The sequence below is a fragment of the Grammomys surdaster genome, unplaced genomic scaffold (genome assembly GCF_004785775.1).
Source record: "Grammomys surdaster isolate TR1022 unplaced genomic scaffold, NIH_TR_1.0 136, whole genome shotgun sequence".
NCBI classification, from domain to species: Eukaryota; Metazoa; Chordata; class Mammalia; order Rodentia; family Muridae; genus Grammomys; species Grammomys surdaster.
Window position 1 is genome coordinate 14455983 of NW_021604594.1, and position 21348 is coordinate 14477330.

Here is a 21348-nt window from a genome sequence, read left to right on the forward strand (position 1 = left end):
CTTACAGAACTTGTTGCTTGAATTCTGCCCATTTGTTCATCACTGTTGAATTAAAAGGTGCTTACTATAATCTAGCCAGTTGTACGGCCTATTGAAGGGGCTGGTGTGAACAGGAGGGGTAGTCAGTCTTCATCTATCATTTCTCCACCGCTGCTAACTATCAGATATACCACAGAAGATATATTTGGTGATTTGATTCTCGTGGTCAAAACCATGAGTTTTGTTTTTCTTGATGCTTTATTTTGTTGTTTTCCAACATGAAGTCAAAAAAATCCAACAAAAGGAATTTGAGAATGAGCAGTTACAATCCCAAAGGCAGTATGGAAGGTCTTGGGTTACATCCTCTTCAGTGCTGTGGTCAGCAGCCTTTATAGATCATAAAAATTAATAAATACCAGAATGCATAAAGGGAATTGCTACCTGGTGAACTACAGGACAGAGGTGCACTGATGAGAATGGTCAGTTCATGTAAGACCACAGACCACTCAAGACAAATGCCCTCAGGAAGCAGTTTCCAGGCCTAGGTGGGAACTCTCAGCAGACAACAGGGACCAGGCCAGCATGATACTTCTGCTCTTAGCACAGACACTTACACTTAGCAAAAGTGTGATCATGAGACCACAAAGCCCAAAGAGGACCTGGTCCTTCAGGAGGAGGCAAGAGAGCACAGTGAAACACAGTTCCTAATTACACCATCGCTCTCTCGTGTCACTGTCAATGTCATTGGAAAAGAAAACATAAACATTCAACATTTTAAGGATCTTGCACAAAGCAAATGACAGTAGGTTTTATTAACATATCTTACAACATCAATTATCCCTAGTTTTGTAATTTCTGCTTAATTATAAAGGTTGATTTCGTTTCTACAGTAATGTACTGTATTTAAATGATCACTCATACAAGATCAAACCAGTACATGTTTTTGAATAATATACACACATCACTCTAACTTGGACCTGTTATTTTAAAAGTGGGTTTATAAATGGGACTTATAAAAGTTAGGGGAAATGGAGGTTCTAATTTAGCAGCATGCATGTATGTATTCAAGTACAATTTCAACCAAGTGCTTTTTTTTAAAATTTACTGGTGACTAATTCACCAATATCAAAATAAACACTATCAAATATCCAAATTTTAAAGTTAAGGCTAATATTTTCACTTCACATCCATATGCACAACCATAAACATTCCATTTAAATATGTAGTGATCAAAGTCTGAATACATTATACCATGTATATAAAGCATCAGAGTTCCAAACTGTAAAATTACTCAAGTTCATGAATCCTGTAACAGTATTTACTAGAGATGTAATTAGCATTTTGCTCTTCAACCACACTTACAAATGGTCTGCTATTTATAATGATCGAAGCAAAAGGTAGCAGGCTGAGCCTGTGGCACGGCAATTTAGAGAGCAGGTGTAGGAAGGGCAGGGGTTTACCTGAACAAGTCATTCTAGTCTTAACAAAGTTATCTCACTGTTTTGGAAATGTATATAAAAATAGCAAGCTATTCCCACATATTTTCTTAAAATGCTCCAAGCAATCTTCTGACATTCTGAACACATCTGTGTGTGTAGTACTCTGTTTCCTGTATTTTAATGCAAAGCCACCATTTTATGTTAATTTCATATTCTGTAATTCTGTGTTAATTCAAAAAATTTTGGAACATGGGTCTGATGTTACTTTGATATTTTTTCATTCAATGTTTCTTAGTTTACTTTTACAAGTAAAAAATGTAATTTTATATAACAAGCCATGGAAATCCAAAGTACCAGGAATTGCTTGATAGTACTATGTTTGAAAATAATCATCAAATTATTCAATCACCTGGGGGAAAAAAAAAACTTGGTACCAATAAAATATGTTTTCCTGTTATCTTCTTTCTCCCTTACTAAGTGGACTTTAGCTCACTCATTCCCATTCTGAATTAAAACCCCATACATATAAGCTGATCTTCACAGCGATATCTAAAAAGCAGGATTATGGCTCGTTCACCAGGGTCAGTACCTCTGAGCCTTTTCTGCCATAGGAAACCACACAGAAACATCACTGACACTGCAGGAACCTAACACAGATGAGCCTCTTCAGTCAGTGAGGAGAGTTCCAGAACTTAAAGTTCATGTGTTGGGACAAATGAGCATTTTCAATCTGATCATATAAATAAAGGCTTCATTGGTAATAAAAGGTGGGCATGCACAGAATCAAAACTCTGCCATGTATATGTTCTTAACCCTTTTGATTTTATTGTAACATATTCTCATCACTAACAACTCAAATAATTCATTCAGTTGAAATGGCAAGTTGATTTTGTGTGTGTGTGCTGCTTAAGATGAAACTCAGGTTCTGTAAATGTTAGCTAAGTAAGCATTCTACCCCTGAGCTCCCCCCTCAGCCCAGGACCGCCCCAAGCACACATCCGCTTTGTCCCTCCCCTATGCACTGCACTACACTGCACAATATTTTACAGCTAGTTCAATTATGTACCCGGGGAAAGCAGTTATGAAATTCCTGAGAATGAATTAAGTTTTCAGCAAAGCCTTAAACTTTAACAGATTCCTCACAATAAGAAAAAAATTTAAAGTTCTACTATTAGACCAATTTTTACTATACAATATTTCACATAAATCATGTTTTACATTTGTTTCTAATTACATACAGCAAAAATCTCAAATCAACACAAGGATGACAAAAAAAAAGATGCATTATGTTTAGCAGATGCAAATTAAAACACAAAAAGAGCAGTAAAACTTCAACTAAATCACATCCTCTCTGTCAGGGAACAACCGATAAGGGCATTGTAGGGAAAATCATTTCTCAATGATTTCTGTGGACAGTTGTGCTTTTTATTAATTGTGCACTTAAAAAATGACCACTAAAGAATGATTGAAATTATTTGTTGTCCAGATACTTGAGAAAAAATATTATACCATTAATGTGGTTACCAAGCACCTAATTTTGGGAAGGCTTCATAATGTATGTTTTCTTTTTATCCCTCAGCAAAGACATCAATCCCCCCAAATTAAATTAAAGCTTATTGTTGATGAAAATCAATCTCAGTGAAAATGATAATGTGTGTAATGCTGAGGTGTGTGTCACAGCCCATTATAATGTGGACCCCATCTTTTATTGATGTGGTCAAAAGTGTGGGAAACCCACTGCTGCTCGAGAACTCTGTACCGCTCCTCGCAGATGTAGAGAGGCTTGCCTCGCCTGCAACACAAGGAAAGCACAAAAGCATTACATCATGAGATCCAACCAGGCTTACCTACACATTTCTTCTTGAACACACTATGGCAAAGATAACAGTAGAACTTCACTTTATGGGTTCTGTATTTTGGATAGAAAACGTATCTCAAAGCTAGAAATAACTATTTAAATTAAAGATTGTCATACTTTGCAGTATTTTAAGTTATAATTTCAAAACCAGGTGTTGCACACTGGTTTCTACTGTGGGAGCTTCAGGAAAACACTTGACACATCTAAGCAGGGCTAACCTGAGGTCCCGGTCTTCTTCTCCATGAGCATCCAAATAGACAGAACCCCAGAGGCAAAAGCGGTGCCCTCGAATGATGATAATCACTGATGCATTGATTAAAAGGAAAATTCCTGTTCCGGCACCACAATTCTGAGAATGCTTAAAGAAAATAACATAGCAATGCACTTTAAATCAAATGGCCATTGTAGAAATAATTAGTAATATAGAAATATTTATTTATTTATTTATTTATTTATTTTTGTTTTTTGTTTTTTGTTTTTCGAGACAGGGTTTTTCTGTGTAGCCCTGGCTGTCCTAGAATTCACTCTGTAGACCAGGCTGGCCTCGAACTCAGAAATCCTCCTGCCTCTGCCTCCCAAGTGCTGGGATTAAAGGCATGTGCCACCACTGCCCGGCGAAATATTTAATTTTAAAATAAGATTTTCTCTCTTCAAACCTGTAACCCCAGCCTCAACAGCTCACTAATACATTCGGAAGTGTTTAGGAAAGCATACATAATGTAGGAAGCAATTAACAGCTCATCTAGCCCAAAGGCTGGCTAGCACCCGCAATGCATCAATGAAGGCTGTTCCCAGCATGTTAAAAGAAAGAACTGGAATTGTACTTAAGAAAGATTTTACTTCTTAAATACAGTCTGGGTTTTACCAAACTCTGAATGTTCTGTCTAACTCACAGACTGTGAAGAGCTCAGAGTTTCACTGTGCCACATTCCCCAGGGGGCAGGTTGTATAGCTCTGTGCCACTTGCTTACCAGCACACATTCACAGTAACTCTGCTGCTTGCAGCATAGGCCTTTCAGGCATACGAAAGTGCCACAGACGAGGCACACAGCTGGGTCTTTAGGAACCTTGGTGCAGACACTGCAGGTTTTTCTATGGTAGTACTGAAAAATAGTGTTGTAATTCTCAGGCAACTGTAACAGGTGTGGTAACTTCCATCTTGACTCTTGGATAAGCAAGGCCTAAAACATCCAAAAATAGACATCAGCCTTATGTACACAGGATACTAAAATTATATATTCAAATTTTAAAATGATTTTATTTTAGGATGAAAAATCTACCTTCAAGAATGTGACTTATTTATTAAAAATACTTCTTTTTCCATTTTACAAAAACCAAACAGTTCTTTAGCAATTATTATTCTTTATTTCCATACAGATTTCAATTATAGCAGATGTAAAACTTTAGAGTAAGCACCCTAAAACATGTTTATTATTTTAAGAGAGAAAAAATAGTATCTCTGAACATACACGAAAACATATCTCTAAACATGCAAAAATATTAAATAGTTAATTAAACATTTCCTGACACCTGAGGGTCTTGACCTGTCATATGTAAGTGATTCTTCAGCTTTTCTTTAGCAGAAGTCAAAGCTATAAGTCATTATTCCTATTTTAGTGCTTTACATAAATTCTCCCTCCTAGAATACGTTATGTTCATATACTTCAGGCTATCAAGATTATTTGCATCTGTAAGTGCTAAAGGCCTAAAACTCTTTGAATAAAACTTCCTGTTTATATATGGAAAACTCCAAGCTAGCTAACACTTCCTGCAGGGCAAGCTTTATGTACTATTTGCAGGAGTAAAAAGGTGATTTTTTTTTCCAAATATTACTCCATTCACTATAATTCCATGTATTTATTAGCCAACTAATTTCTATAAAACACTTTCTAGGAATTGGGAAATTCAAAGAAAAATCAGAATTTTTGTTCTGTGAGGCCTTCATTACATTAAAGAAACACATGTGATAAACAGAAGCTAAGCTCAGTGGCCCTTGGGGATTCAGAGCTCATCACACATGAGGCCCTGGGTTGACTCTTGTCCACAAATGCAGCAATGCTTAAAGATAATGATACAGCACCAAAGACGGAGGAGGTTAGACTATAAGGAAAACTGACTAGCAGACAATTTTCCTGGAAGAGGCAAAGCCTCAAAAAGCAATGGATTCAACAGAAGAGAGTACTGTTGCTGGGGACAGAAGCAGCAGCAATAGGCATGCTTATAGGTACTTTAAAGTCTGCAGTGCACTTAAACATATTTGTGTCAAATGAAGCAAGGTAGCAGATTCATGGTATAACAACAGTGGAAACACAAGCAAGATGATGACGTCTCTTGACTGGCAAGTGGGGGAACCCAGTCTCCCTGAATGTGCAGACAGAACCTTAATGGGACACAGCAGGAACATGTTCTACGAAAACTAGAACAGGCGATAATTTTATCTAAGATCAGAAGTCATATCCATCCGGTTACCAAGACTATGGACTCCTCTCAAATTGACTCTTGAAGTAGTTACTTTCTGACTTCTACAATCAGAAAAGTAGTCTGGAGCCTCTTTACCTCTAAACAACCTGGTGACTTATCGTCCTTGTCTACTAAAGTCAACAGAATGACTCTGTGAAATAACGATGCCACCATATCAGTCCATTTCTCAGGAACGGTAATTCTAGGAAGGCTGTACAGAAACCATGGCAAAGCAGCGGCCTGCTGCCTGCCACTGATCTTAGTCAAGTCACTACAAACCCTTCACCAACCAAGCTGGCAGCACAAACCCACATTTAAATCTTACAGATATGATCTTTTAGTGTTCATATCAAATACTTTTAAACATCAGACAGTTCTAAACTAAGAACACTATTTATTAACTTTATTTTTTTTATTTTCCAACATTACTATGATGGTTGCTTAAATTATTTAATTAAAATCCACAGACTTAAGCTAAAAGTAACAACTAATATACTTTTTAAGTGACATATTTCTGCTTTCTTACTACTTATGACTCAACTATTATTTCAACTTTATCAGTTTAAAACCTGCTGCCACCAATGACCTAAATTTGACTTCTTCCATTAGTCCCCACCTAGAAGCACACTGCTTCCACTCTTTCTACATACCTTTCCTTGTTCTGCGTGCCTCTCCGTAAATGATGTTATCTCAAAACACCACTGAGTTACAATGTCAAACGCTGCAACTGGCCAGTCCAGACACGAGGCACTGATGAATGGGTGATCTGTTTGGTAAAAAGTTGGCAGAAGTCCCAGACAGCTGGCAAGGACTGAAAATTCTTCTTCTTCCTTTTAGATGTGAAACAGAAATTTTCAAGATATTTTAGCTGTCACACTTACCAATGACTTTGGGACAGTGGGAAGCCAGGGCAGCTAAGGACAAGTGAAGGAAGTGCAGTAACAGAAAGAGGAAGGCTCCTTCTCTACTTTATCCAAGCACACTCCTAGTACTCACCTCTTAAAATGGAACTCCTACATGGCTCAACAGCTGCTTCTTTTAAACAGCTGTCACATACCGGATGAAGAGGTGACAGGCATTAGCAGTTCTATAAAAGCTCGTTAGACAACAAAAGAGCTATTTTGGGTTTAAGAAGCATACACACAGATCTGGGTGTGGTGGGCAGTCATGTAATCTAGGAGTAGGAAAGTTCAAGTTTGAAGAGAGACTTTGAAGGTAGCATGGAGTGCTGAGACTACGTCTCAATGACCAAGTGCTGGGTTGAGTGATAGGGTGCTTGAAGGCTCTGCATCTGGTCACCAGCGCAAGAAATAGGGCTACAGTGGACTGCTTGCCAGTGTACATAGAGAACAACAAAAATCATACAATTCACAGAAAGAAGAGCTAAATAATTTTCTTGGCCTCTCAATACACATGAAACAAAAAAAAATTTTTTTTAAGTGAGGTGGTGGTGTGTGGTGTGTAGTGTGCTTTTCTAAAATCCACAGAATGATCTGTCCGATCTGAAGCTCCGTTCACTAATAAAAGAACTAGAAAACTCAGAATGAATAACTTATATCCATGCTTTTCTCTCCTTTTTTGAGACAGGTTCATATTATGACAACCTGGCTAAGCAAGCTGTCCTGGCCTCTCTAAAACAGACTGACTTCAGAAATTTTATTTTCTTTCTGAGACAATACCTCATACACCTAGGCTCATCTCACATCCCCTAAATAGCTATGACCTTAAACTTTCGGTCTTCTTCCCTCTACCTCCCAAGAACTGGGACTAACACAAGGCTCGTGCATTCTGGACAAGAACTATCCAACTGAGCCATAGCACGAGCTCCCTTAAGCTTTCCTTTAAAGATGTTAGCCTTGTAAATACAAATACAGATCTTTCAGACTTTCTTTATTTAATCAAGACTATATTGGAGGCTAGTGGATCTCTTTTCCTTGTTTGCTGGATCAATTCCTATTCTACTCAAAAAATAGACCAACTCTTCCATATGTTGAAAATGTTTCCATCCCCAGAGAAGCAGGAAGAGGGGTGAGAGGATAACTTATAAAATGTAAATAAAACATCCAATAAAAAAAGAAAAAGAAAAAACAAATAAAGCCTTAAAATGTACAGTGAGGGGAATAGTGGGGTGACCTGCTGGGCAAGGGGTAAGGCAGTTGCTGCCAGGCTTGAGGGACTGAGCAAGACTCCTGGAATGCCCATGGACTGACTCCTATGAGTTGTTCTTTGACCACCACATTGGTACCATGGAGAAAATAAAAAAATAAATATTTTTAAAAAGTAAAAAAAAAAAAAGTTTCAACTCCTGCATATGCTTGTGTGTATGCACATATATATACGTGTGTGTGTGTGTGTGTGTGTATATATATATATATACACACACACAAATATATGTATGTGTATACACACACACATATATATAAGATATTAGTTATATATATATATAAAATATCTTTTAATGCTTGGTACATAGTCATATATAACTGAGCTAATTTTATAAAAGAAGTACAACATTCCAAACTCTATGACAAAGAAGAAATTAAGCTTAAATATTACAATGACATGTAAGTTGAAACTACAGATCCTCCATTTTTTTTCTTTTTAATTTTTTTATTGGTTATTCTACTTATTTACATTTCAGATGTTATACTCTTTCCCAATCCCCCCTCCAGGAACTCCCTATCCAGTCCCCCCTCCTGCTTCTTCTATGAGGGTGTGCCCTCAACCATCCACCTACTCCCTCCTCCCTGCCCTCCAATTCCCCCACACTGGGGCATCCCACCTTCATGGGACCAAGGACCTCCTCTCCCACCAATGCCTGACAAGGCTATCCTCCACTACATATACAGCTGGAGCCATGGGTCCCTCCACGTGTGTTCCCAGGCTGGCGGTTTTTAATAGCTGAGTAGTACTCCATTGTGTAAATGTACCACATTTTCTGTATCCATTCCTCAGTTGAAGGAAATCTGGGTTCTTTCCAGCTTCTGGCTATTATAAATAAGGCTGCTATGAACATAGTGGAGCATATGCCCTTGTTATATGTTCGAGCATCTTCTGGGTATCTGCCCAGGAGTGGTATAACTGGGTCCTCAGGTAATACTATGTCCAATTTTCTGAGGAACCACTAGACTGATTTCCAGAGTGGCTGTACCAGCTTTCAATCCCACCAGCAATGGAGCATAAGCCATTAGTGTCGTGTTCAGGAACTTTTCCCCTATGCCCATGTGTTAGAGGCTCTTCCCCACTTTCTCTTCTATTAGTTTCAGTGTATCTGGTTTTATGTGGAGGTCCTTGATCCACTTGGACTTGAGCTTTGTACAAGGAGATAAGAATGGATCAATTTGCATTCTTCTACATGCTGACCTCCAGTTGAACCAGCACCATTTGTTGATAATATTGTCTTTTTTCCACTGAATGGTTTTAGCCCCTTTGTCAAAGATCAAGTGACCATAAGTGTGTGGGTTCATTTCTGGGTCTTCAATTCTATTCCATTGATCTTCCTGCCTGTCTCTGTACCAGTACCATGAAGTTTTTATCACTACTGCTCTGTAGTATAGCTTGAGGTCAGGGATGGTGATTCCCCTAGATCTTTTATCGTTGAGAATAGTTTTCATTATCCTGGGTTTTTTGTTATTCCAAATGAATTTGAGGATTGCTCTTTCTATCTCTGTGAAGACCTGAGTGAGGATTTTGATGGGGATTGCATTGAATCTGTAGATTGCTTTCAGCAAGATGACCACTTTTACTATATTAATCCTTCCAATCCATGAACATGGGAGATCTTTCTATCTTCTGAGATCTTCTTCAATTTCTTTCTTCAGAGACTTGAAGTTCTCGTCATACAGATCTTTCACTTGCTTGGTTAGATTCACACCAAGGTATTTTATATTATTTGCAACTATTGTGAAGGGTGTCATTTCCCTAATTTCTTTCTCAGCCTGTTTATCCTTTGAGTAGAAGGCTACTGATTTGTTTCAGTTAATTTTACATCCAGCCACTTTGCTTAAGTTGTTTATCAGGTTTAGGAGTTTTCTGATGGAAGTTTTGGGGTCACTTGAGTATTCAATCATATCATCTGCAAATAGTGATATTTTGACTTCTTTTCCAATTTGTATCCCTTTGACCTCCTTTTGTTGTTTAATTGCTCTGGCTAGGACTTTGAGTACTATATTGAATATGTAGGGAGAGATTGGACAGCCTTGTCTAGTCCCTGATTTTAGTGGGATTGCTTCAAGTTTCTCTCTATTTAGTTTGATGTTGGCTACTGGCTTGCTATATATTGCTTTTACTATGTTTAGGTATGGGCCTTGAATTCCTGATCTTTCCAGAACTTTTACCATGAAGGGGTGTTGAATTTTGTCAAATGCTTTCTCAGCATCTAGTGGTTTATTTCTTTGAGTTTGTTTATATAGTGGATTACATTGATGGATTTCCAAATATTGAACCATCCCTGAATTTCTGGGATAAAGCCTACTTGATCATGATGGATGATTGTTTTAATATGTTCTTGGATTCAGTTTGCAAGAATTTTATTGAGTATTTTTGCATCGATATTCATAAGCGAGACTGGTCTGAAGTTCTCTTTCTTTGTTGGGTCTTTGTGTGGTTTAGGTATGAGTGTAATTATGGCTTCACAAAGAACTGACTTTAAAAAGCTGCTTTACCAGAGTATAACTTATATGCCACGAAATATATTCATCCTAGGAGTAGCTCAGTGAATTTCACATGTGCATATAGGTGACCACTAGTAATTTTTTAACAAGTCCATCACTCCCAATATCCATTGTGCCCCTATGTAGTTAATTCTAGTTCACACTCCTGACAACCAAGGAACCATTGACATCCTTTCTACTATCACAGTTTTTTTTTTTAGCTTTAATTTTGTTTCATACAAATGGAATAATACAGTACTGACTTTTGTATCTGATATCTTTTCACTTAAAATAATTTTCAGATTCATGCATTGTGTATATCAGCTTTCTATGCTTTATTTTTCTACTTTTGGAGACAGGGTCTCACTATGTAGCCCTGGCTGGCTAAGAACACACTAGGTAGAGCAGGTTGACCTTGAATTCACAAAGATCTGCATGCCTATGCCTCCCAAGTACTATGGTTAAAGGTGTGAGCCACTCTTCTGGTAGAAGGTGTAGACCAGGCTAGCCTGGGATGTATGATCCTCCTACCAGTATATGCCATGACAACCAGCTACTTCTTTTAATAGCTTAGTCTACTATATCAATATACTAAATTTCATTTGTGTATTCCTAAATGTCTGAACCAATCCTCACTATCATAAATCAGGTGATTTTATATATTCTTTTTAGTCTTCATACAGATATACATCATTTATTTTGTTGTACATCTAGAAATAGAACTGCTGAGCTGTAAAACAAGCAATGGCTAATTCTTAAACAAAACTAAGAAATCTTTTCCAAACTGAACGTACCACAAGGTATCTCTACCAGCAGTTATGACAATCTGGCTACTCAAGTCTTTAGCAATACTTGACTATCACTTATGGCATTAACTTGATACCATCTCCCATGTTAGCTTGTGCTTCTTGAAGGAGCAATCCATCAAGCAATTTTCTTGTTGGTCATTCATATATATTCTTTTTACAAAGTATCTAATATTTTTGCTCATTTTTATGTTGGGTTTCAAGATTTTTGACGCATGCTAGTTGCAGGTCTTTTGTCACTAATACTGCGACATGACGTGCTCAGAAGGGCAGCCGAGACTCACTGGCAGACTCTAACTCTATGATAGCTTTATATCCTCTGTGGTGATGAAATTACTTCCTAACTTCATTTTTATTTATACTTAGTTATACCTATTTATCTTGAGACAGAGTCTATGTATCCTTGACTGGCCTGGAATTCATTTTGGCGAACAGGTGACCAAGAACTCAGAGATCTGCCTGTCCCCTGCCCCTGATGGCTTAAACTGAAGGCATGCACTACCACACCTGGCTTATATTCATTTTTATTTAATTATTTGCAAAGTGTAGAAATAAAATGAATTTGAATACATTTTTTATATCCTGAAACTTTGTTAAACTTGTTCATTAGCTTTAGTAATATGTTTTATATTACTTATGAGGCTGGAGAGAAGGTTTAGCAGTAGAGAGTGCTGGCTTCAATCTCTTTCTGACTCTTTCAAAATACACCTAATTGAGCATGTTTCTCTTAGTCTACATACACATATGTTGCTCTGGAATAGGCACCACTGAATGCTGATACAAGTGCCATGCCAACTTTCAATGGTCAGATCCAGAGCATCTGCCTCCAAGCACCTTCTAAGTTAGAGGGGGAATTACCTGCTAATAAAACAAATGGAAGCAGAAGTATAAGGTAGCAGGCACAGAAACAACCTAGTTAGTAGCCTGCTGTGCGCAGGAAACACAATGGTAAAGGGAGGTTCTGACTTTCCATGGGCAATCTTCATGTTTAAAATGTTCTGCTTGTCAGAAAATAAGCCTTCTATAAAATTAAGATTTTTTTTTAGAAGCCAAAAAACTCAAAAAAAAAAGAAAAGAAAGAAAAGAAAGAAAGGAGGAAAAGAAGAAAAATGAAAGTATCTCATGCTTAAATGTTTTAAATTTGATAATATCTTATAACTCTAAGTAGACTAGACAGTAATGGTAACAAATACATAGTTAACCTCGGGGCACTTGACAAAAAACAAAACTTAACATCACATTCAATAACTCAAGACAGAAGGTACAGAAAAGCTATTTTATTTTAATCTGATAAAATTCAGGCTTCAAAGGCCATAAATACAGTGAGTTGTAATTTCTACAACAAATTCCTTGAGTTGACCATTCAAGTCAGGACCAAGTCAATGTATACACATACTTCAGTCTCCTGCCCTGTTTCTCTCTTGCCTGTTCTTTTGACCCTCCGCTCTATGAACTAAATTAAACCTGCAGTAATTCAGTCACCCAACTTCTAACACAATTATCTAAAAAGTAGACATTTCATTTCCATAAAAACCTAAACCCTTAGCCAGGTGGTGGTGGCACATAGCTTTAATCCCAGCACTTGGGAGGCAGAGGCAGGCGGATTTCTGAGTTCGAGGCCAGCCTGGTCTACAGAGTGAGTTCCAGGACAGCCAGGGCTATACAGAGAAACCCTGTCTCAAAAAACCAAAAAAAAAAAAAAAAAAAACCTAAACCCTGCCACATGATCTAACAGCCACTCTTCTGAGCAATGGGCCTTTCAAATGAGTATTAAAAGCATGTAATGCCAGTGATAAAAGTACCAACAGAATGAACACCATTCTTACTCAAGCATTTGGCCTGAATTTACACTAACTTGATCTAAAACTGCTCAATAATCCCAAACTAGCAATGTTATCAGAAAAAAAATAAAAGTGGTTGCTAGTAACATAAAATAGTTAATATTCGGGACATCTAGTCTTCTGAGGAAAACTAGCATGTCCTCGTAACACAGTCTGTATATTAAGAAACAGAAGTAGTCTACTATGCATCAGTATGATTTGGAAATTAGCCTACTGTAACAAGGCCAAATTATACCTGGCAACTGGGTAAATCTTCCCCAAAGAGGTGGTGCTGAAGAAGGCTGCTGATCCTGAGGAAAGGTAAGCAGAAATCCTGTATGTATCGTTCCATGGACTCAGGAGACCAAGCAATAGGAGTGACCTAAAGTTAAAAAAGAAAGATGGAAGAATTCATGATGCAACAGATGCAGCTTTTCAAACGTTCACTCTCAGTGGCAATAAGATCTAAGTGAAGAGACATACCATCGCACACTCCTGAGCTCCTTCTTCATAATAGAACTTCCCTTTAGACAGCTCACTTATAACAAAGCTCAACAGCACTTCGTAAGACTTTTCTGCATCACATGTATTCTGGGAAAAATTAAAATATTAGTTTTACATGGGGTACTGAGAAATTACAAAAGAAAGTTCACTGGAAATAATATCCTTTATGTAGTAAAACTGTAATTGAATTATATCTCAAACACATGAACTTCATTTCTTCTAAATTCAGGTTAATTCTGAAATCACAATTAAATAGGTGGTTAAAATTATTCTAGCTATGTCTTTAAAAGACAGAATGTAGTACATATACATTTATTTGTAGAATAATATATATTATATAATTTTTATGTATAATTGTACACACACACACATACACATCTTTTACTGGTGAGAACTCATCCTAAGGAGTCACCTGACCTAGGGAGCCCTGACTCAGAAAGACTGTACAGGCAACAAATACAACAGATTTGAACCATATGAAAAATGTTTGCAATCTGAAAAGAGTCAAGTGAAAATGTATCTAAATAGCCTCCTGACAGCCGTATAAATCATTTCATAGGAAATTTTTTTTAAAAAGGGCCATAATGTTTACAAATTCCCTGAAGATGTTTTTTTTAAAGTTTACTGTAAAAATGTAACTGATAAAATATTTATCACACAATATATAAACAATCACATTAAATAATGTCCTATAAATGAAGCTTAATAACAATAACCACGTCCATTTTTGTAAGAAAATGGAAAAGTTATAAACTAAAATTTTCAATAAGGTCTTTCTATCAGAGAATTGTATATCTTACTGATATATTAAAAATAGTACAAATATATAAATTATAATAATATTGATATAAATAAGAAATATTTTTCTATGATGTCATTCTACTCGTTAACTATACTTTTAAAATGTAAAGAATAATTGAATAAATACCAGGAAGTGTAGGTTTGTCCTGAACTCTTACTGTTATTTTTATTAATTAAATTTTAAATGATTATGCATTTCATACATGCACACACTACATACTGCCCCATCTCATCTCCCACCTCCCTACCATCTCTGTAAAGTGTTTCCCTCTATGTATCAACCTCAGAGCTTAGGCATGCAAGACAAGCACTCTTCCTCTGAGCCACACCTCCCACACAACCTGAACACTGACAGCATTCCTAGCCTGGACCACAGATCTTGTTCTTTTATCCTCAGTGTTTCATCCATGTTGCTGTATTCTTTTCCCCTAGACTGTGAACTCCAAAATCTCCACTATGCTTTCTAGTTTCCACAAATTCTTTAAAATGAAACTCTGGCTCTTACCATCTTTCCAACACCTTTCCTGTGTGTAGTATGGGATGGGAAACTGTATTTTACATATATACAGATAAAGGCATTCTTTGACTAATACAAGAGTAGTTCATAATGCTTAGGATAGAACTAATGAGAACATGGACTCTAAAATCAAGAACTGACAAACTAGAGAAGAGGTAGCAAAAGCCAATGGGTTAAACAAAGAAAGAAATCAGAATCCACAGGCACAGGACAGAAAAAACAGCTCAGTGGTTATGAGCTGACTGAATTCAGTTCCCAGCATACACAGAGGGCATCTCACAACCACCAGTAACTCTAGCTCTAGGGAATCTGGTGCCACCTTCTGCCCTCTTTAGCTACCCATATGCACAAGTACACACACACACACACACATACACACACACACACACCTTTTGAAAAACATCAGTGATGCACAAGGTCTATCAGCGTGGGTTCAAAGCTTTTGTCTAAACACTGCTTTGTGAACTTTGGGGTAGAGTCATGTCCTTAAAGCATATTTCAGATACTATGGTCCTACTTTCAACAAACAACAAAAAGTATTTGAAGTGGTTGTTTTGAGACCGTCTCCTGTACTCCAAGGGGCCTAGGATCCTTAAGTGAAGCAGGCTCCAGGCCAGTTTGAGCCTACAATCCTTCTGCCTCCACCTTTCTTTGCTAGGAATGCTGGCAAGTCCCTAATAAGCCATTCAGTCTGAACCTGCAGTTTACCTTTAAGAAGGCTGAGGCTCAGACAGTTTTCCATTTTTTGTCTAAAGATGTTAACATCTGTCTTCAAAAGTAGATTGGCATACTAACTTCAGTTTGATGGGCAACTGGCCAGTATCCTAACTTAAAACACAATGCACTTTGATATACTATGGTCAATTTCAGTGCATTTAATTTTGATTTGGGAGTGAACTGTCAGAACAGTGAAGGTCAGAGTCAATACATTTCATGCACTTATAAGTGGATTTAGCTCTTTTGAACCAAGAGATACAATTTGAACTGGCACATTTACTTCTCTTAAGTTTGAAGGTTACTACAAAGTCAAGACGAAACCATTAAATTTGATGGAGGACAAATTTAGAGCTATTTTCTGTATCTAACAGTGTATAACAGTGCAGTATCCTGGTTAGTTTTATGAAAAGCTAAAGTCATTTAAGAGGAGGAAACCTCAATTGAGAAAATGTCTCCCTAAGACAGGGCTGTAGGCAAGCCTGTAGTGCATTTTCTTGATTAGTGTTTGATGGGGATGGTCCAGTCCATTGTGGGTGGGACACCCTAGGTCCTGGGTTCTATTTAAAAAGAAAAAAGCTGAGCAAAGCTATGAGGACAAACCAGTAAGCAGCACCTCTCCAAGGCCTCTGCATCTGTTCCTGCCTCTAGTTCCCTTCTGGCTTTGAGTTTCGACCTTGGCTGCCTTCAGTTTACTGTGACTCATGATATGCAAACCAAATAAAATAAACCCTTCTTTTCTAAGTTGGTCATTTCATTTTATCAAAGCAACAGTAACCCCAACTAAGACATGCAACAAAACATTTTTTTTCTTCCCTCCCCCCATTTAAAACCATTTTTAATTCATTTTATCTCTCTAACAAACACTCTTGGGCTAGGCTGTAGCTCACTGATAGAGCACCTGTCTAGCTAGCATTCAGAAGGCTTGTACTCAAATCCCAGGACCACAAAAGCAAAACAAAAAAAATTCACACACACACAAAAACCCCATGCCAAATAAATACTCTCATTTGCTTCCACTCAACCTTAAATGTCCTTCCCTGACTCGGAAATGAGATAGAATTCAGAGAAGAGACTACCTTTTTAAGAGCTCCAACGTGTTTCCAGGCTGACCGATCCTCTTCAGTGCCCTTAACTGAGAGCGCTGCCAGGGCCTGTGTGTAGAGCAGGGTGAAGAGTACTTTCACAATGCAGGAGAAGTGCTCTGCAACAGGAAAAGACAGCACCGGCTGTTTGCAATGTACATATTTTGAACCAAAAAATATTCCACATGCCTACCTACACCTTTCCCTGCACTTTTAGCATTTGTGTGGTTAATAAAATGAAACTATACTGTATTTGTTCTATTGTTCTTACTGCTGCTAGGGCCAAATACATGACATAAACAACTTAAGGGAGGAAAGAGTTGCTTTTGCTCATCGCTTCAGTTGTAGCATAAGTCATGGTGACAAGAGGGCATGTGCTGGGACTGGCTCTCACCTGCTGTCCCCTTCTTCCCTTTTCCCATTGGCACTCCCCTGTCAGTGACAGGAGTGTCTTCTATAAGGATGCTCTCATGTAACCTGGCAGAACAGGGCTGTGATCCCAGCTACTTAGGAGCTTTGAGGCAAAGAACTGCAAGTTCAAAGGCTGCTCTGCCTGTAGACTGAGGCCAAGGCTAGTCTGAAAAATCAAAAATATTCCTAATTCTACAGCTGCTCTTTATAGTGTGACTTGCCTCATCCTTGTCCAATTAACAGACTAATTGTTTCCTAAATATGACCACTATATATTTCACATAATTTGCACAAACCAATACCTTGATAAATATCAAAACAGTAAAATGTTATTAAAATCTGTTTGAATCAAATTTCTTCTTAAATATTTAGGCAAAGCTCACTTAATCCAAAGGTTTAAATCTCAAAATCTCAGTATCTCTCCCCCTCTCCCTCTCCTTCTCCCTCTCCATCTCCCTCTCCCTTTTGTCACACACACACATAAAAACACACACACACACACACACACACACACACACACAGTACATGGATTGGCTATATGACACAGAGAAACCCTGACTTGAAAAACCAAAAAGCCCCCTTTTTTACCTTATTGTCACTAAGTAACTTATTTCAGTGATTTGAGCATAAAGTTGTTCTTTTAAACTTTTCTTTTGTAATATTCTAGAAATACTTGATTCTAAAGAGTATGAAGCTGGATCATGTTCTAATCTCATTGCCAATCCATGGACTTAAGAAAAGAAAGAGATGGGACCTGGGGAGGTAGCTCAGTCAGTAAGTACTTGGTACACACTCATGAGGACCTGATTCTAGCCACTGAACTCACTGAAAGGCACACATCTCTAACACTGTAACACTAGGGTGTAGAGGAGGAAGATGGGTTCACTGACCAGCCAATGTAACCAACATGTCAAGCTCCAAGTTTAGTGAAAGACCAATAAAAAAAAATCTTAACTGGGAAGCCTTTCAGACAGTGCCTAGAAATACTACTTAAGTAGAGTTTCTTCTCATAATAAACTTTTTTTTATTAAAAAGTAATCCAGCAAGAGAAGTAACAGCTACTATAAACAGTGCTTTAGCCATTTCATGTAGAAAGTCTTAATTCAACCAGGCAGTAGTACCACAATCCTTTAATCCCAGCACTCGAGGAAGATGAATCTCTGAGTCAGGTCAGCCTGGTCTACATAGTGAGTTCTGGTTGCTTCTTGATCATGATGTTTTGTCCAGGAATAGAAACCCTGATTAAGATACAGGGCTACACAGAGAAACCCTGTCTCAAATACTAGAGGGAGAGAGGAGTCTTATTTCCTATTTTTAGTCATTTTTTTAAAACCTTAAACTGACAGTTTTTAAAGCCACTGTAAGTTTTGTAATCATAATTATCTATTGGTAGAAATTGCTATATGTGACATCAACATCTTTCAGGGACTTTATAAACAAGGAACCACTGTTCAGAAATGAATACAAGAAAAGCCATACAAATGCAATTCTAAAAATTTTTAAACAGAAAAAAGGGATGGTCATGTCCTCTTAAGTAAATGTGCCTAAAACAGAGAAATCACCATGAAAACTGAAGTTGAATAGAAGATCAATCCCTACTTAAAATGCTTTTGAAGCAAGCAGATTCCAGCTACCATGAAGACTTCAGCTATCATAGTGGTGGCACACCTTAGGAGCAGGGCCATGGCTTTGTCTCTGCTACTAGGCTGACAGTGGTACAGTGCTTGCATGGCAGGCACAGGCCTGGGGTTCAATAACAGCACAAGACACTATTAAGTAGAAACAGTCTGCTCCTACTGTTTACCTAGGATAGAGAAGGAGATGGTAAGGTAGAAATATTAACTTGGGACTTAAAAGGTGAATTTTTCCTTAAAGTTACACGTTGTTCACATTCCTAACTTCCTATTCCTGAAAAAGCTAAAACAAGAACAAACTGCCATATCTGACCCCTTACATTATTTCAAGTAAAGAATGAAATTAACATTTTAAATATGTTAAATTTCCCCTACATTTCCTATTTTTTTCATAAAGGTAAAATCTTAAGGTAGAATAATTCAAAGGTCACTGTCATTAATTGGGAACTCTGTCTGACTCTAGACTGATACCAACAGAAGCTCACTGAATATCTGACATGTGACTATTCTATTCTGTACTTAGTATGAGTTTTCCAGGGAAATCTACAAGTCTCTAGAAATAGCTACATCCAATGATTTCCTGGCTTGCCTGAAGCTTCAGGGCTTAGTGCACGTAAAAAGAAAAATGGAACTCCAAGAATTACAAAAGCTCTTCTCGTATAAACTGTGTTAGAGTTAAGATCTACAAAATGCTCTAAGTTTCCTCTTAGGATGAGGTAAATATGTAAACCAAAGACCCTATGGAAAGGGCACACAAAGGAATAGGCCGGGTATGAAGATGCATCAGATACTTTATTATTTTCCTAAAAGTACCATGCAAATTTTTTGTTTAAAAAAATAAAAGTACCTTGCACTACAGGAAATGCCAAATTTTCTTACTCTTCCCTTCTGTCATCTAAAATTAATAATTACATGTTGCCTGAGCCCTCCTTCAAAAAATATAGCCTACAAAAACTCATTTCTGAAACGCTTTTCTGGAGCAGGAGCTACTACACTCCATTTTCTCTTTGGTGAGTGAAGAACCCAAATATTTACAAGATTTTATTTGCCTTAATCATGAAAGAACTAAGAAAAAATCCCAAAGTGTACCTCATACTTAATAAGGTAGTTAATACTAGCCCCTTAAGGGGCCAGGCAACTGGATCTTGTTTCTAATACACTACCAACATTCCCAAAAACCATTACATAAATGTAATCACAACAGAAGTGCTAAACGTTAAAGTGTGAGCAATAGTGGTTTTGAATTTCAAGATAGAAAATAAGCAATTATGCAGAAAATAAGGTTATTGACACAACCATTCCACTCTGCAAATGTTGACTAACTGCATGGTAGTTTGAATAAAAGTAGCGCCCATAGGCTCATATATACTGCTTAAGAAGGATTAGGAAGTATGGCCTTGTTGGAGAAGGTGTGTCACTGGAGGTGTTCTTTGAGGTTTTAAAAGTCCATCCCAGGCACAGTCTCTCAGGCTGGCTCACTCTGTCTCTCTGTCTCTGTGTCTCTGTGTCTCTGTGTCTCTCTGTCTCTCGCTCTCTCTCTCTCTCTCAAATAAGATACAAGTTATCAGCTATTGCTCCAGTGCCATGCTTGCCAGCTTGCTACCATGCTTCCCGCCACGACCATGCACTAACCCTCAGAAACAACCCATGGTGTCTCTTGATAGCAATCAAACAGTAACTAGTCCATACTGTTCTGTCCCAAGTGGCAGGGATATACAAGAGTTGGTTTAGTTCTCCCTGGAGGAACTGATAGCCTACGGAGGAGCCATTCAAGAAAACCTAGTGACAGTATTAGTGTCAACAGTAAAGTAGGAGCAGGTTAATAAGGGAAAAAGGATGTCTGAAAGGAAGGCTGGAACATTAGGAGTTAGTAAGTTAAGAATGGAGAAAAAGCAAGTATTTAAATATACTCATTGTGTTCCCTTTTAGCTGCAAGCACAATAACTACCATGGGTTTTGCCCACCAATTTAACCCCTCGCTGCTCATCACAGCTTTCATCTGTTCTCTCTATACCTCTCTCTCATTCTTTATCCCATTATAATGTGTTACTTCCATAACTAAAAAGACAACTTCTTACTGCTCATCTTTATTATAGAATTATTTCTAGTCTATAGCCAGAAATCCTCAGGAGAATTCTTCAACATACTTTTAAACCTGGTAAAATCTGTGGAACTATTCAGAAAATGTACATATACACAACCAAACTTTTCCCATACAGTTTTAGAAGATTCGTGGATTCACTGCAGTTGGCAATTAAACTTAGAAGCACATATTTAAAAGCCCTGGTCTAAAGAAGCTATCAAAGGTCTAACGAGATAGCAAAGACCTTTAATCCCAGCATCAGAGATGAAGGCAGGCAGATCTCTGTGAGTTCAAGGCCAGTCTGGTCTACATAGTGGGTTCCAGGACAGCCAGGGATATATAAAGAAATCATGTCTGGGTAAGAGGAGGAAAAAGAGAAGGAGGAGGAGGAAGAAGAGGAAGAGGAAGAGGAGGAGGAGGAAGAGGAGGAAGAAGCAGCAGCATTTATGTGGTCACATCAACCTGCTATGAAGCATTGTAAGAGGCAGGTGGATTTCTGAGTTCAAGGCCATCCTGGTCTACAGAGTGAGTTCCAGGACAGCCAGGGCTACACAGAGAAACCTTGTCTCGAGAAAAGAAAGAAAG

The 21348-nt window shown here is 37.8% G+C and overlaps 1 protein-coding gene across 2 annotated transcripts in view; it reads right to left on the bottom strand.

Moving 5' to 3' along the window:
• Positions 1-218: 218 nt before the first annotated feature.
• The window catches only part of Ubr3 (ubiquitin protein ligase E3 component n-recognin 3), a 145784-nt gene continuing 124654 nt past the window's right edge, over positions 219-21348 (bottom strand). For both annotated transcript variants that reach the window (XM_028762877.1, XM_028762876.1), the window contains exons 33-39: positions 16630-16754; positions 13498-13605; positions 13271-13396; positions 6387-6566; positions 4248-4457; positions 3495-3634; positions 219-3210 (exon numbers count right to left, since the gene is read on the bottom strand). In XM_028762877.1, the coding sequence (XP_028618710.1) occupies positions 3093-3210; positions 3495-3634; positions 4248-4457; positions 6387-6566; positions 13271-13396; positions 13498-13605; positions 16630-16754 (1007 nt within the window). In that variant the 3' untranslated portion in view covers positions 219-3092. The remainder of the gene's footprint in view (positions 3211-3494; positions 3635-4247; positions 4458-6386; positions 6567-13270; positions 13397-13497; positions 13606-16629; positions 16755-21348) is intronic.